This window comes from Falco peregrinus, chromosome 4 (genome assembly GCF_023634155.1).
Source record: "Falco peregrinus isolate bFalPer1 chromosome 4, bFalPer1.pri, whole genome shotgun sequence".
In the NCBI taxonomy this organism is placed as follows: Eukaryota; Metazoa; Chordata; class Aves; order Falconiformes; family Falconidae; genus Falco; species Falco peregrinus.
The window spans coordinates 104,531,756-104,548,099 of NC_073724.1; the positions used below are offsets into that span (position 1 = coordinate 104,531,756).

At 43.3% G+C, this 16,344-nt stretch overlaps 1 protein-coding gene across 1 annotated transcript in view; it reads left to right on the forward strand.

Moving 5' to 3' along the window:
* Positions 1–4,858: 4,858 nt before the first annotated feature.
* The window catches only part of CWF19L2 (CWF19 like cell cycle control factor 2), a 90,520-nt gene continuing 79,034 nt past the window's right edge, over positions 4,859–16,344 (forward strand). The window contains exon 1 of the mRNA XM_027778338.2: positions 4,859–4,995. Within this exon, the coding sequence (XP_027634139.2) occupies positions 4,912–4,995 (84 nt within the window). The 5' untranslated portion in view covers positions 4,859–4,911. The remainder of the gene's footprint in view (positions 4,996–16,344) is intronic.

The window sequence follows — 16,344 nt, forward strand, 5'->3', positions numbered from 1 at the left end:
AATTATCATTACAGTGCTGTAGTGCCTTGGAGCCCTTTCCACGGAGCAAGACTTCACTGGCCTCAACAATTTTTTTCCCATTAAGTGTTCACCATTTCATTAGAGAAAGACATGCTTCCATCCCCATGACTTTTTTGATTTCCTATTGCAATGAAAGGAGGAGACTCTCCTACAATGCTCCACACGCAGAGTCCAGCTGGGAGTGTTGTGGCATTTTCCTTTAAGTCTGCTGGGTGGTGCCCATGTGAGTGTACATTGGACAGTGAGCAACAGCACTGCAGGAGAAAAGGGCAAAGACAGCCCCAAGGTCCCTGGAGCAGCGTGGTTTCTATGTACAGAGTGTCTGCAATATCAACTCTAAGATATTGCTGCTCTTGTAAGTAATGGGCTGATAAAACTCCCTGTGGGACTAGGCTACAATGTCGCTTCTACAACTGACCTACCTTTAAAAGGCAGAAATATGCTTTAATCTCACTTTAAAACCAAAACCAACCCACTGCACTGAAGCTCTACCTAAGACTGAGTTATTATTGCATTGGTCTGACGCATAAAGACTGATAAATTAAAACCCCAGGATTTTAATTCCTGCCCAGCCAGGTGATTTGAGTCAGCATTTGTCTCACTTTGAAAGTAGTTGCTTTGAAGCTCCCTGACACGAGCACATCTGGACCTCTCCAAGTTGAGCAGGCACCAGAAAAGATGTACCCATTTCTTTCAAAGAAATTATTTCTAAAAAGGTGTGTTACCAGACACAGCAAATCAAGGACAGGATGGATGTTGTCACTCCCCATCTGATGTAAGTCTTAATTTTCAACTTCCCAAAGGAAAAAAAAAAGGCCCACTAGAAATGAACTGAACGACTTAACATTTCACATGTGTAACAGCTTCCTCACAAAACATTTACTATTAGTAGATGTCACTAGAGAATTTCCCAGATGAATGATTCTCTGTTAGACTCATGAAGCAGAAGTGGGGAGAGGGAAAATGGATTTTTCTAAACCCCACCCCCCGGTCTATCAAACTGCTGCTGAAGAGATCACTTGTTTTCAAAGTAGCTAGGCAAATTAACTAACTATTGCTCAGGGGTAGACAACACACAATTTGCTATTGAATATGGAACAATGGATGAATCATTCTTCGATCCACCACAGCTGCCTTATTTGTTTTCATTGCAAGCTGAGCGCTCCTTTCCAAGGCAGGCTGTCAGGATCCTCAGTGTCACCGGGGCTCTTTGTTGCTGCCAGGAGCACTTTTTTTGATGGATAGTAAAAAGGTGCCTGGTTTTTCAATTCAGGTGCTCACAGCACAATTCAGGCGAGAGCAGCTAATAACCTAGGCATTGCTGCATTGCATTGATTTTTGGGCAAGGTGTTATATCATTTTATGGCATCAAGTTTAGACACAGTTGCTTTAATTTTCTCCTGAGGCAACATAATGAAATTTCTATGAAAGCAATATGCTTTTCCCCATAATTGCATCATCCTTTGTCCCCCCTCCCCCCGCAATTTCTCCAAGGACTGACATTTTTATTTCTTAGACAAGTTGTTGAAAATTTCCATCCCAGTCTAAGTAGTCCTGTAGAATCAAATGTAAATGACTGCTCAGCAGTGCCAATAGCAAGGTTTTAAAAATGGACAGAATGAGAATTAACTGAAACTAAGTACATTTTGACTTGGGTGTACCCCCTTTCTGTCCTCTCCCCAATATCCTATTAGATAGTGTGCCTCTATAGCATGAAGACTTCAGAATGTGTTGTTAAAATTGAGGTAAGAAACTCTCTTCAGCAGCACTGCAGAAAAAGTTTCATATTCTTGAAGTAAAGAACCCTGTTTCTCTAGTGAAACATAGCCTTTTGGTTAAAGGAAACTGCACAGGATCACACTGGAGAGGATTTTTCCCAATTTTTTTATATAAAAGTAAAATCTCAAAGCACTGAAGGTAAGCAGTGGAGGTTAGCAGCATAAAGGTTTATAACGCAGGTCAGTTGGACAGTCACCAGCTTCTTCCAGAGGAACTGTAAAATGTGCCATTAAAAGGGAAATAATACTTCACTCTGCAAGGTCAGTGCCTCCCTCTAGGAGTTCAGCAAAGATCAGTACCTCCAAAGCATTATTGTTTTATTAGTGTCTTTAATTTTGGCACTGAAATGAGATGACTGAAGAGAGGTGCCCAGCTGACCATGTCAAGTGGTGTACCAAGGACGACTTCTCTAGGCTCACTGAAGATTTCTGAGCATGTGAGGAGCTCTCAGACATATTAATATCTTGAAAGAAATAAGACTAAGCTTTCATTTTTGTCTGTTTCCTCTGAGAAAATACTTTTCTTGGACAAGGAGAGGAAATAAGATTAACTTATGTCATCCATTCCCTAACTGTTGACTTAATTTTAAAAGTCAGCTTTCAAAAACCCCAATGGCAGAATGATCATATTTATAAAGTAGCTTTCTAGTTTTTATTGTTCTTCAGTTCTTGAGATTTTAGAGTGTATTTGCATCATGGTTTCTCTCCTAAAAACAAGAGTACTGGAGATGTGTTTTTAAATGAAAATTTACAATAGTGTCTTATTAATGATGTAGAGGGTTACAGATATCCAGAATAACACCAAATACTGCAAAAGCTCATACCCTGCTTTGAATTCCCTTTGTCTGTAACTTCCTGCTGTAGAAAACTTATTCCCTGTTCTCACTCCATACTGGAGGAAGAAATTGTCCACAGCTGTTGCTGTCCATATTCTCATTTCCAAATACTTCCTAAACCAATTCAGTGACAACCAGTCATGTCAGGTCACGGACTAGAAATTTGTTGTTTGGATACAATAGAAATTATTAAACCAATATACCTGGCTATGTGCGCTAAGTGAATTAGGGAGCACCCACCTGAGATGCTCTGCTGGCTGCCTGGAGCAAGTGGTAACACTGGGATGGAAAGAAACCAGTTTATAAGAGGAGCACACCATGATCAAGAGAAGAGGCTTTCCTTACTGGGCTAAACACGCACTTTTCTTGCTTCTCTACTCCCAGCCTGTGTACTTTGCTGCATATAGCTAAGAACTGAGCATAGCATTAGTCAGTCCTGCTGGAACATCTTTTGTATCCACGCTTGCTTTGTAAATGGCTCCCCAATGGGTGTTCACGCGCTGCTTTTCCAAACTGTGCCTGTGGAACTCTACCAGTTTTCATTCTCTACCTAGTGCTGATCTACAACAGTTTTTTCCCCGAGATGTTTTTTGTCATAGCATATATTGAACAAAGATAAAAACGCAATTTACACGTTTAATGCCACCATGGAGATGATGATTAAATTACCATTATCACTTTGGAAACATACTGTCCCATGCAAATAGCTAACAAATTACCCAACTGCTTCGCTCAGACCTTTACCTAAATAATGTTATTACTCGCCAACTGTGAACACATTTGGTGTCAGACAAATTAATAATGCTCTGATCTCATCCCAAATAAATTATGTCTCCGATAAATATTTGCTTCACTGGAGGTATAGTAGCCCTGCCACACACTGGTGGTCAAGTACAGCTTTTAAGTGCCTGAATGTGCATGCTTTTTAATTTCCCATCTCCTGTCTCAGCACTCTTCAAACTAGCTGGCTGCAACAAGGCCTTTTACCGTCTCACACCAACATACTCTTCATGCCAGTCCCTCTGCTGCCTTCTCCTAGTCTCTCCTCATCCAGGACACACGTTCTTTCTTCTCTCTGCTTCTTCCTGGGCTGCTCTCAACCCCTTAACAGAACCAGCCACAGCTGTACCTTATCTACATCGGCCAATCCGCCGCCCCTGAAGCCAGCCCACAGCTGTATATTATCAATGATAATTAACCCAGCTTCATTCCACTACAAATCCTCCTTTTTTTTTTTTTTTAACATTTCATACTTTATATTTTTAACAATCATCACAACCTTTTTACAAATAAACTTTTCATACAGTCCAGACAACTTGTCCCTGAACTTGTCTTTTTTTCTTCTTAACATTTTATGCCTCAGGTATTTAACAGTCATCACAACCTGTTACAAATAAACTTTTCATACAGTCCTCTATAATTCCTCTACAGTCTCCCACCCAGGCTCATCCTGAGCAGATAACACCCTGCTGTTCCAGAAGCCACGGGCTAGCAGGGATGCACAGAACCAGCTGCAAACGGGGCCGAAAGCAGCTGAGAGACCCATCTGCAGGTGGGTGGTGGCAACACCGAGCACTGGGTGCTGTGTGGCACTGGGGCATGTCAGCATTGGTTTGGCTGCGCTTCCATTCCTGACTTCTTGTTAACAGGGCGGCCCGGCGCTTGCACGAGGTGATTCCAGTTGAGGGCTTGCACAAGGTGATCCCAGTTGAGGGTTCACATGAGGTGATCCCAGTTCAGGGCTCGCACGAGGTGATTTTGGCCTGGCGGGATGGCGAGCATGGAGGCCAGCGTCCCCCTCCCAGGACTCGGCGGTGCTGTCAGCCACGCAGCACAGGCATCCGCTAAGTGCTTGTGCCACGGCGGGGTGTTTGGCGCGACGTCGGCCGGGGCGGCGGCGGGAAGCCCTCCGCACGCTGGCTGGGGTTCTGGCGCTGTGAGAGGTGTCGGGGGAACTGTCGTGAGAGCGGGATCGCTGCGGCCGGACGCCCGCGGGAGCAGACGGGCTGGTGGGCCCCGCTCCGTGCGCGGGAGGCGGGCTCTGCCTCGCCCCGGGGCCGCGGCCCTGCGCGGAGGACTCTGTGTCCCCTCGCCCCGCCTAGCCCCCTTCGCCTCGCTTCGCCTAGCCCCGCCTCGCCTCGCCTCGCCCCGCCCCGCCTCGCTTCGCCTAGCCCCGCCCCGCTCGCCGTTGCCTGGGACGCCGTTTACGACAGCGTCACGGCCTCGCCGTACGGCGGGGCTGCTGCGCGGCAGTTGGTTTCCGGCGGGGACCGGCGATGGCGTCCGGGTTTGAGAGCGAACGGAGCTTGGCGGCGCGCAAGGAGCAGCGGCAGCGGCAGCGGGAGGTTCTGCTGGCGCAGGTGGGGGGCCCGGCCCGGCCCGGCCTTTCCGTGGGGACCACGTAGCTCCGTCCCTCCTCCAGACCGGGTGCTGGGGCGTTCCTGAGGGCGGCCCTGGCCGCGGCCTCCTGCCCGCAGGCCTCTCCCTGACAGTGGCAGCTGGAGGAGGGGGACGCTCCGGGGGGAGCCCCTTCTGGGAACATAGTTTTGAGTGACAGCCACCTGAGTTTTGCCACTTGTAGTGGTATTGATGCGCTCGTATTTTGCTTATTACGTGTTTCTGTGCTTCCACCTTTGGAAAGAGCCAGGGTTTGTCTTCTTTACACTCTCTCTTCAGATATTTATATACCTTAATAAGACACCACCCCCACTCCTCAGCCTTCTTTTCTTTGGGCTAAACCATCCCAGCTCACAGCCTTTCCTTAGATGAGACATAAAAGGCAACACTTCCTCCTTGTCTTCCTGGCTTGTCTTTCCTAGAGTCAGTATTCCTCCATTAGAACACTCTGGTCATGAAGTAGTAATAACTTGAGCAGCAGTGGGACAGCCTGTTTTCATGGAACCAGGATGTTAGTTACTTGTTTATATGTTGCTGTAGTGTTAGCCAAGAATTAGGAGGCTCCCACTCACAGATGCTTTGGTAGAGTTGTTGCGACTTGGAGATGTGTGGTAATCCTGATGCACTGTACTTAAAAACAGCCTATCAGCCATATTTGGTACTTGTGCAGTAAGCTGCTGATTCTTGTTGTGACTTTTATGTGGAGTGAATAATAGGGTAGTAAATGGTACATCAGTTAGATGACATGACTTGTTTTGAAGTTTAAAAGTGAAGTGGGGGATAACTGTATGGAAAGAAAAATGTAGGAGGAAGACTGGGTAGACATGGAAAAAGTATGAGGCTGTGATGATGGGCTTTTGAGACAGGGAAGGCCAAAATAAGCAGCAACGAAATCTTGCTGGGCAAAGATAAAAGTAGTAGGAAAACAGCCTGAATAGCTGAGGCTTACACGGTAGTGATTTCTTGTCTCAAGGCAAAGTAGGAAGACAGAAAGAGGATTTCAGGTAATGTGTTGTGTGGGTGTCTCCCTTGCACAGTTGTGGAACCTTTTCTGGGCAATAGAAGTTCCCTTCAGTGACTTGATAAGGTGGGGTGATCCTCTGCACTGTCTGCTTCCCCCTTTTTTTCAAGCGGTTGGTGGGAAATTCCTTCAGCTTGATAACAGTGAATCATACTATCCTGCAAAGGTTTGCTGTTGTTCTTAAGATGGCTTTTGCTCTATTTGAACTTCCATATGATACGTTTAAGAGTGCTTCTTTGCTTAATTCAACCTCTTGGATGTTCAGAAAATACATTTACCTGGAAGTGAAACTTATGTAGGACACCATTATCCTACTTTACCTTTTCTTCACAGTTGGTGCCCCTTGTACAGCAAACTATTTGGGGCAGTGCCACTCTCTTTGAATCATAGAACAGCCCTGCTTGGAAGGACCTTGAAGGATCACCTGGTCCAATCCTTTACGGGAATGGGAGCCTAGATGAGATAATCTAGTGCCCTGTTTAATTGCATCTTGAAAATCTGCAGTGATGAGGATTCCACCTTGTGTCCTCTCCATGTGGCCCACTCCTTGTAAAGAGAGAGCCTCCATCCTCTTTATAGGTGCCCTTTAAATACTGAAATACTGTGATGAGGTCCTCCCTTAGATGTCTCTTCTCCAGGGGAAGAAGACCAAACTTCAGCCTTTCTTCCTAGAGCAGGGTCTCCAGCCCCTTGATCATCTTCATGGCTCTCCTTTGGACACTTGCCAGTCTGTCTGCATCTTTCTTGAATAGTGGGGGCTGGCACTGGATGCAAGGCTTGATGAGTGTGGCTTGACAAGTGCTGAGTGGGATGTTCACGTCTTTGTCTGCTAGCGATGACGCTGCGGATGCAGCCCAGGGTTGGATTTGCCTTGGTTGCTGCAGCAGCGCACTGCTGACCGCTGTGCCGCTTGTTATCCACCAGCATCCCTGGCTCCCTTTCAGCAAGGCTGCTCCCCAGCTGCACAGATCTGAACCTGTACTAGGCTCTTGGGTTATGTTGTCCCAGGTGTAGGACCTTGCACTTATTTTATTAAATTTCATACAATTCTAGCCTGCTCTTCCAGCCTCTCCAGGTGTCTGTGTGAGATGTCTTGCCTGTCTAATGTGTCTACCTCACCACCCGGTTGGTGTCATCAGCAAACTTGGTGAGGATACTTTCAGTCTCATCATCCATATCATTTATGAAGATGCTGAGCAGTGTGGGATCCAGTGTTGATCCTGGGGCACCCATCTGTGACAGGCTGCCAGCCTGAGTAAAATCAGTGAAAAGCGGTTACTTTCTGTGAAAGCTTTTTAGTGTCAGGCATTATTGCAGTAGTTTATTTAATCATCATCTTCCTCTTACTTGCTTTTATTTGCATCAACAGTTTAACATGAAATAAAACATAAATTTCACCTCAAATCCTGTGTTCAGTTTTGGGCTCCTCATGTCAAGGGGGACATTGAGGTGCTGGAATGTGTCCAGAGAAGGGCAATGAAGCTGACGCAGGGTCTGGAGCACAAGCCTTATGAGGAGCAGCTGAAGGAGCTGGGTTTGTTTAGTCTGGAGAAGAGGAGACTCCGGGGGGATCTTACTACTCTTTACAGCTACCTGAAAGGAGGTCATAGGCAGGTGGGAGTTGATCTCTTCTCCCAGGTAACAAGCGATAGGATGAGAGGAGATGGCCTCAAGCTGTGCCAGGGGAGCTGTAAATTGGGTATTAGGAAAAATTTCTTTACGGAAAGGATGGTCAAACATTGGAACAAGCTGCCCAAGGAGGTGGTGGAATCATCATCCCTAGAGGTGTTTAAAAGATGTGTAGATGCAGTGCTTAGGGACATAGTTTAGTGGTGGACTTGGCAGTCCTGGGTTAGCAGTTGGATTTGATGATCGCAAAGGTCTTTTCGAATCCAAATTCTATGATTCTATAGCAGTGTTCTGTGAGGATGTTTTTAAAAATTTTGTATAACTTCCTCTTTCCAAATACCTGTGGATATTTTTTACTTTTTTTTGTTAGTATCTCCAAAATACTGTTAATTTGACATGAGATATGTAGCATTAAACACTTTTGTGATGTTTTTGTAGTAACTGGATTGTGGTACTAAGTATGCTGCAATCTGTGGAAAAAGGCAATGAACTTGTATTTAACCTCTCATCGTGTTTAGGCAAGCCTCAGTTCAAGGACGCAGTAAAGCTGAGAAAGGTTTGGTTGCAGTAGTGTTGAAGAAATGCTACAGCAGTGAGCCAAAGCTACTTTCATAGAGAAAATGTTGAAGTTGGGGATGAGAGCACTTATTCATACAGAGGATGTGCAGAGAAGAGGGATGAAGGTTGATTTTGGCACGGTTTGGGTTAGTACTAGACAGCATGGTATCCTGAGCATAGGGGCTCCACTTATTGTTAGGATGTGTCTCAAGAGGTCTTTGATGTAATGTAGCTTTGTAGTTCCTAGGTTTAGCTGCTGTTCATCAGCCTTGTGGAAGAATGTTAGGAGAACTGGTTTGGAGGTTTTAGAGTGAAACAAATCTGGTATGTTTTCTTATCAGTAGGATGTGCTGTATTGCAAGGTATGTATATAGGATCTGTCTTGAATTTTTTGATTTTTCTTTGATTTGAACAAGAAACTGACAATCATTGTATTGTTCAGAATGTTTTTAAAATGCTGCGAATACAGATTACTCCTAGATGGCAGTCTTAAAAACATACTTACAACTTCTATGTGTTACTAAATAAAACCAAGTGCACAACCCTAGTTTTCTGGAGGAAGGCAACCCTAATTTTCTGTGTACAACAGTGGGCTCAGGGTTGACTTCAACCACTCAAGATTAACAGCTGGGGAATAAATAGCTCTATGAAGGCGCTATGTAGTTCCTCAGATAAAAGCTAGTCAAATGTTAGAAATTATTGGGAAAGGAACAGTGTACAAAGGAAATGGTTACACAGACATGTTACTGATTTCTGCGTAATACCAAGTAGTGTATGCGCTCCTGGTCCCATTGTCTCAAGGAGAACTGAACAGCCTTGGAGAAGGTGGGAAGAAAGATGTCAGAGGTGATCTTGGTACAGACTGTCCAAAGAGAATATAAAGTTTTTGAGATGGGGAAAAAAAATAGACTGGAAAAAGTTAATTTGAGGGAGTTCTGTAAAATCATAAGTGATATGGAGAAGGGAATAGAGAATTGCTATCTGCTGTTTCTTTCAGTGGAAAAACTAGGTCATATTAAGGGATTTGCAGGTAGCCAGCTCAGAGCAGACAAAAGAATGCCGATGATTTTTTGCACGGAGAACTTGTAGGGCCTCTTGTGTAGTGTGTTGCAAATACTGACACTTCTGCCCAGACAAGAATAGTCTAAAAGCAAAAATATATGTTGAAAGTTATTGATTAAAAAGCTGCTGAGCCTCAAATTGCAGGAGGATACAGGAATATTTTGGGGATACCTCACTTTAGGCTTAACACTATATCCACTCTTGTCAGCTTCCCTGGACATTACTGGACATTTTTCAGTTGGGATACTAGCTTAGATTCTCAGATCTGAGTGCTGAGAAATTCAATACGGGGAAGCTGGATGGAGTATAATTTGTGAAATACTAAGCACTATGGTTTTATAAGTCCTTTTTTTTTGTGGCATGTAGAAAGGGATCTTGAGACAGTAACATGGTTTTCTACAGGATTTAACCATTTGAGGTGCTTGGTCCCTATAGAGCCTTTGAGAAACTTTTGCAATATGAATTTTCAGCCTCTTACTGAAAGTGCACATTCTAGCCTGTGTTATTTTTCCACGGTGTTATCGTTGCACTTCTGAGTAACCTAAAGCTAAGAGACTCCATGACTTTCAGGGATTCTCTTGGGTGCGTTGATTAGCACTGAAACATATATTAATGATCAGATGGTTTTCATTGCTGTTGCTTGTGGAGCTGCCTTGTTCATCATCATATGATGTCCTTGAACTGTTTCTTTTCTGTGCAGTAAGAATTAAAATTTGAAGTAAGGAGAGGACATGTTGAAGGTTGGTAGTTTCCCTCCCAGCCCCCTTTTTGTACCAGAGTTTTAGAATGTGTTAGCAAAAGTGTATAATAAGCATTACATTCTATTCAAGTTGATGTGGGACAAAGAAGGCTATAGAGTTTCCTTTATCCCTGTTTTGCCTAATAGAGAAATTTAGGAATGAAATTTAAAAAAACCCCACAAAACAAAACAAACCCAAACCTTGTTGCATGTTTCCTCTTTCCATTTATGGACCAAATAACCTAATATTAAAATATGTCAAAGGGCGACATTTGAAAGACTTCTTGTATAGCCACTCGGTTATTTCTGTGCAAAATCATTTTAACGTTTTGTAACATGGAATCATGAGGATATTGTAGTTGCCATGTCAGAACTCTGCTGTCTGCTTTTCAGAGATGAAACTGACTTACTGCCACCTTTTTGCTGACAGAATAACATTTGTCTCATTGTTGAAGTTGAGAGACACTGTGACTTGCAAAGGCTGGAGATGGAAAAAAATGGTAACATAGTACCATTTAAAACAGCATTTGATAGAGAGGTTAAATCTTCTATATTTAGCTTAAGTAATTGATGTTGTCCCCATTGTGTCACACATCTAGCGACAGTCTGTACTTAGCTACTCTGGTTTTGGTTTTTATGTTTTGAACTTTTCTTAATAAACTCTCTTTTGAATTAAGTTAAAAACAGGTTTTGTCATGAGCAGGCATGAAAATCTTTCTTTTCTTCTGTCTGTTCAGAAAAAGAAGTAGAAAACGGACAAATGAAAAAAACCTAACCTCCCCTTGGGGATATTCTGCCTTAAGTTTTATGCAGGAAAAAAGTTGCAAATGGCAAATCAGTTGGTAGGGATTTATTGCTTCTTTGCTTCTTACTGAGGAAGGAAAACCAGTCCTCATTTGAAGAAAATAATGATTTCTGAAGTTTATGAACTCCTACAGATGTTAGTCTGTTCATTAAGGTATGTATATTATTGATAGTATCAGTAAGTGAGAACAGATTAATGTCTTAAGTGTACTGACTTTCTCTGCTTTACTTAGGTTACTTTGATTATGGTTAGACTATCTGCTGCTATAGTGATGGAACAGAATTGGGAGAAAACTACTGCAAGGATTTATCTCAGTGCATTTTGACTGTCTTGCTTGCAAAGACAAAAAGGTGCACAGGGACTTTCATGTGTGGCGAATGTAGTCAAGACAGTTATTTGGTGGTTGCAATCTTGGAAGCTCCTGCTTTTTGCTTTGGGAAAGACAATTGGGAAGCTGCATAGGTCTTCACTTCTGATAATCCAAGAAGTTTGGAGAAATGACTGTGCTTCAGTAATTCTCTTTCTGGAAAGATGAGATGTTCAGCCAACTCACCTTAAGGAGCTTTTAGATATGAAATATTGAAAATTATTAGTCCATCTTCTGTCGATTATGTAGCTGAGGCAAAGATAACAGGGAGCTCTTTAGTTCTTGGTAGGACATTGAGGAGTCTGAGAGAGCCTTCACTATCTCTTCAGAAGTACTGCTTCTCAACTGGGCTTAGTAGAAGAATCTGGGATTGGCTCACTCTTGCAGATTCCATATCCACAGTAATCAAGAGATTAAATATATAGTAGACTTTGAAACAGTTATAGAAATAATTTCTTTAATACCTTTTATTTGTAAAACAAGCTGAACAGAAGAAGTTGCTTCTTGTTGATTTATTTTTTTAAAAATTTATTTACTGTTTCATGGGTTTTGCTGGTTATGTATGTATACTTCTTTTGAAGAACCAAAATAGCAGCCAGCTCATCAATAGAGATTTCTCTTTTAAATTTTGGAAACGTGTTCTTTTATTTGTGTTGTCTGTCCTCCCAACTGCATTGGTAAAAGCCAGCAGCTGGTAATATTTATGATAATGATCAGTAATCAAATAATTAAGTGTTGACATGCAAATTGTTATTAAGCTCCAGAAATAGCGTCTTGTTTTGATGAGTGTGATAGTTCATGACAGTACTGTTTTAGTTTGCAAGTTAAGAACAAGAAAATAATCTGATAGGAGTTTTGATTAAGTCCAGGGATGTGCAGTTTTCATATAGACGTGAATGCTTTTTTTTTGGATAAAAACTAGGAATTATTAAGTGTTGAATTATTCTTGTGTCTGTGCTATGACATGCACTTCAGGGTTGCTCTTCTGTTACTTATTTTTTTTCATGGACTTTGAGCCTTACACTCTTCAGTCTCTGAGGGTGATGTGATTTGACCATTCCTTGTGCAGAAAATTCTGTCTTTTCTTTAAGGATTACTGGTAGATTACAAGTTTCTCTTGATAGCTGCACATATTGATTAAAAAAACAAACAAACTTGAGTGTTGATAAATATGTCAAACAAGGTATATTCTTTAAGCAATGTAAATAAAATGATGCCTTGAAACAAGTTCATTGCACAAACAACAAATTGTATTTAGTTTTACTTGTTTAGGTTTCTGAAAAAGTTGATTTGATATGTGCAAGGCATTATTTTTGGAAACATCTTGTCTGATGCTTTTGATTTAGACTTCTACCTTTGTATTTGTTTTACGTGTTTTGAATTATTTTGTTTGAAAAGAGGACCTAAAATGTAAAAAAAAACAACCCAATGTGCAACAATGTCACTGAGTTCACTGTATTTGAGCTCTAAACAAGCTGTGAAATCAGCAGGTTGTCCTGGTGAAGTATGATCAGATATTTCCTCATAAAAGCCTAACCATTGGGTTGATGCAGTGACTAGTATTTGCTGAGGTGATGGAATGCTTTGGCAGTATTTCACACTTTAGTTTTCAGTGGAAAATTACAGAAATTTCTCCTTAGACAGAAATTAATAGCAAAATGTATCACTGTTAGGGGTTATAGAGCTTTTATTTGTTGCAAGTTACTTCTGTGCTCTAATGCTAAGCATCTCCTTTTGTTCTTTCCCTTCTAAATCCTTTATGAAGTGTTATATCCCTGACTCTCCCTGTTGAAGGAAATAAGCTTGTCAGTGTTACTATACTCACTTAAATCTCTTAGTAATATTAGGAGATTAACAGCCCTGAGAAATGAGTGCTGCCTTTTCACAAAAGGTTTTCAGACTTGACAAAGCACCTTTGTATGCATTTTTGCAAGCAACATCTTTGGTTTAAGAGACAGGCCATTGTGGAAGGCGAGTGATGAAGACAGATGTCTTCATTGTTATATTCTGTAAGTCCTTCCTTCAGAGCTTGCTCTGCCACAGGAGTGGAGAGGTCCTACATTAACATGAAGTATCTGCCTGCACTTTCCTAGCAGTAGTAGCTACTGTAGTGCATCTGTTTGTGTTGTCTGCAGCTGTACCAGCAGAAACAGTTACTATCTCCCAGGTGTTTCTGAATGAAGATTGACATCTCCTACAGTCTGCTCTTTAAATTTCATGTCTGACTGTTCTGTAATGATTATTGATCACAAGAAGCTTAAACGATTTAAGTGATGGTAATTTCATGACCTGTCTTCTATGCCTTTTGGCAAGTGAAAATGACAAAAAGTGATGACATTTCCAGCTGGCATGGCTGTGTCTGGGGGAGGTGGAGGTACAGGCAGCACTCTGTTGTGATTTGGCAAGTTGGGGTGGAAGCTAAGCCCTTTCTTGTGTTTCAACTGCTGACCTCCTCAGGAAAGCTTTGTGGATGTAACAATGATCAGAATATTGAGGGTAGAAAAATAGTCTAAGCGTTCACAAAAATGGGTGTGTTTTTCAGGTAGAGAATTGGTATAAAAGCATTAGAACTGCAAGAATTGAAGTTAAGCAGTCATGTAAGCAGGGCTCTCTGGCCCTGAGCTTCGGGGTGATGGAAGCTGTGAGGGTAATACAGTCCACAGTAACCCTTCTGATAGCCGAATATCAGAACTGATAAATGATTTCTGTGGTTTCTATGATAGGATGGGAGTTGGTCCTCAAATTAGAAAGAAAAGCTCATTACTCGGATTTTGGGTCTAGTATGTTGATGTCTGAAGGACTGGGCTAGGTGTTAGATCTTTTGAACTTGTCTAACAGAAAGCTGTTACTCTGTTGCTGAAAGGAGTTTTTTACACACTTCTTTCCCAAAGTGCACATTTTTTCCCTCTTTCCTTGTGTTTAAACTGGTAGCCTTGATGGTGTTGCCAGAGGAGTAGCTTGGAAATTTGATCTGCAGGAAGCTAGACCCTGCTGGTGGTGGGATTCATTTTGTGTCAGGATGGTCCTTGACTTCCCCTGAGGCCGGACTGCAGGGACAGGCCTGTGCAGGGAAGGTGGTGGGAACACGTGAGGGGGAGTGTGGAGAGAATGGAACGGAGCCCTGCTCTTCAGTGGCAGGTAGCCATTAGAGCAGCTTAGTTGTTACTCAGTGTTGGGTATTTTTGTCACACTGTATTGATCTGGTGTTGTGCTGTAGTTTCTTCTGATTGTTGGAGAAAAAGGGAATTTTTCTTGTTTTGGATGGAGAATCACAGAACGGTCAGGGTTGAAAGAGACCTCTGGACATCACCTAGTCCAACTACCTGCTAAAGCAGGTTCACCTAGAGCAAGTTGCATGGGATTGCATCTAGACAGATTTTGAATATCTCTAGAGAAGGAGAGACTCCACAACCTGTCCGCGCAGCCTGTTCCAGGGCTCCGTCACCTTCAAGGTGAAGAAGCTCTTTTTCATGTTCAGGTGGAACTTTTTTGTTGCAGTTTGTGCCTGTTGCCCCTTGTCCTGTCGCTGGGCACCACTGAAAAATGTCTGGCCCCATCCTCCTGACACTCACCCTGAAGGTATTTATATGCATTGATAAGATCCTTCTCAGTCTTCTGGGCTAACCAGGTCCAGCTCTCAGCCTTGCCCCACAAGGGAGATGCTCCAGTCCCCTCATCATCTTCATAGCCCTTTGCTGGACCCTCTCCAGTAGTTCCCTGTCTCTCTTGAACTGGGGAGCCCAGAACCAGACACAGCACTCCAGATGCAGCCTCACCAGGGCAGAGTAGAGGGGGAAGACACTTTTGCAAGAGGACCCGTTCATTAAACGGTGTATGCTCAAGTATACACTCGACCTGCTGGCCATCTTCCTCCTAATACACCCCAGGGTCCCATTGGCCACCTTGGCCACCAGGGCACACTGCTGGCTCATGGGCAACTTGCTGCCCACCAGAACTCCCAGGGTCCTTCTCTGCAGAGCTGCCCTCCAGCAGGTCAGCCCCAGCCTATCCTGGTACATGGGGTTGTTCCCCCCAGGGTGCAGGACCCTACACTTGCCTTTGTTGAACTCCATGAGGTCCCTCTCTGCCCAGCTCTCCAGCCTGTCCAGGTCTCTCTGAATGGCAGCGCAGCCTTCTGGTGCATCAGCCACTCCTCCCAGTTCTGCATCATCAGCAGCTTTGCTGGGGGCACACTCTGTCCCTTCATCCAGGTCATTGATTAATGAGTTGAACAGGACTGGAGCCAGCACTGACCCCTGGGGAACACCGCTGGCTACAGGCCTCCAGCGAGACTCTGTGCTGTTGTTCACAACTCTCTGAGCTCTGCCATTCGGCCAGTTCTCAATCTACCTCACTAACCCACGCTTCCTGAACTTACCTGTGAGGATGTTATGGGAGGCAGTGTCAAGAGCCTTGCTGAAGTAAAGGTAGACAACATCCACCGCTCTTCTCTCTCATGTACCCAGCCAGTCATTTTGTCACCGAAGGCTATCAGGATGGTCAGGCATGATTTCCCCTTGGTGAATCCGTGCTGACTGCTCCTGGTAACCTTCTTTTCCTCCACATGCTTATGAATTACATCCAGGAAATTGGCTATCGAATGGTGGTGATTATCATCTGAAGAACTAGAGGTTGACCACAGTTAAAGATGGGAAATTGAAGTGGTGTCTGTAGGTCTCTGTAGGAGCATGGAAAATTTTCTCAGCCTTGGTGAGAGCTGAAATGGTAAAATTAGGATCAGGAAACAGTGTGGGTCAGGGTTTCTGTGAGCTGGGGTGGGAGTGTTTTAAGTTTTCCTCCCTAGGTGACATCCCTCCACCCTTCTGGATATCTTTGAGGGATTGTCATTTAACAATCTCCATTTATTGTGTGACCTAGACCTTGGCAGTGACTTTGACTTTTTCTGCTTCTTTCTGGGGTGGCGTGGTGTAATTTTTACAGCTTTTGGTGTTTGTGTTTGCAGTGTATTACAGGCTGTTTGGAGCAAGTTTTATTATTCATCTAGCAGATACTGTTGTCGGCAACCATGCAGGCTGGCCTTAATGACCCACCTAATGAAAATCAGAAAGCTTTCCCTGAAATTGATTTCCTTCCTCATTCAGATGGGGGCTGTGAAATCCAAGACCCTTTG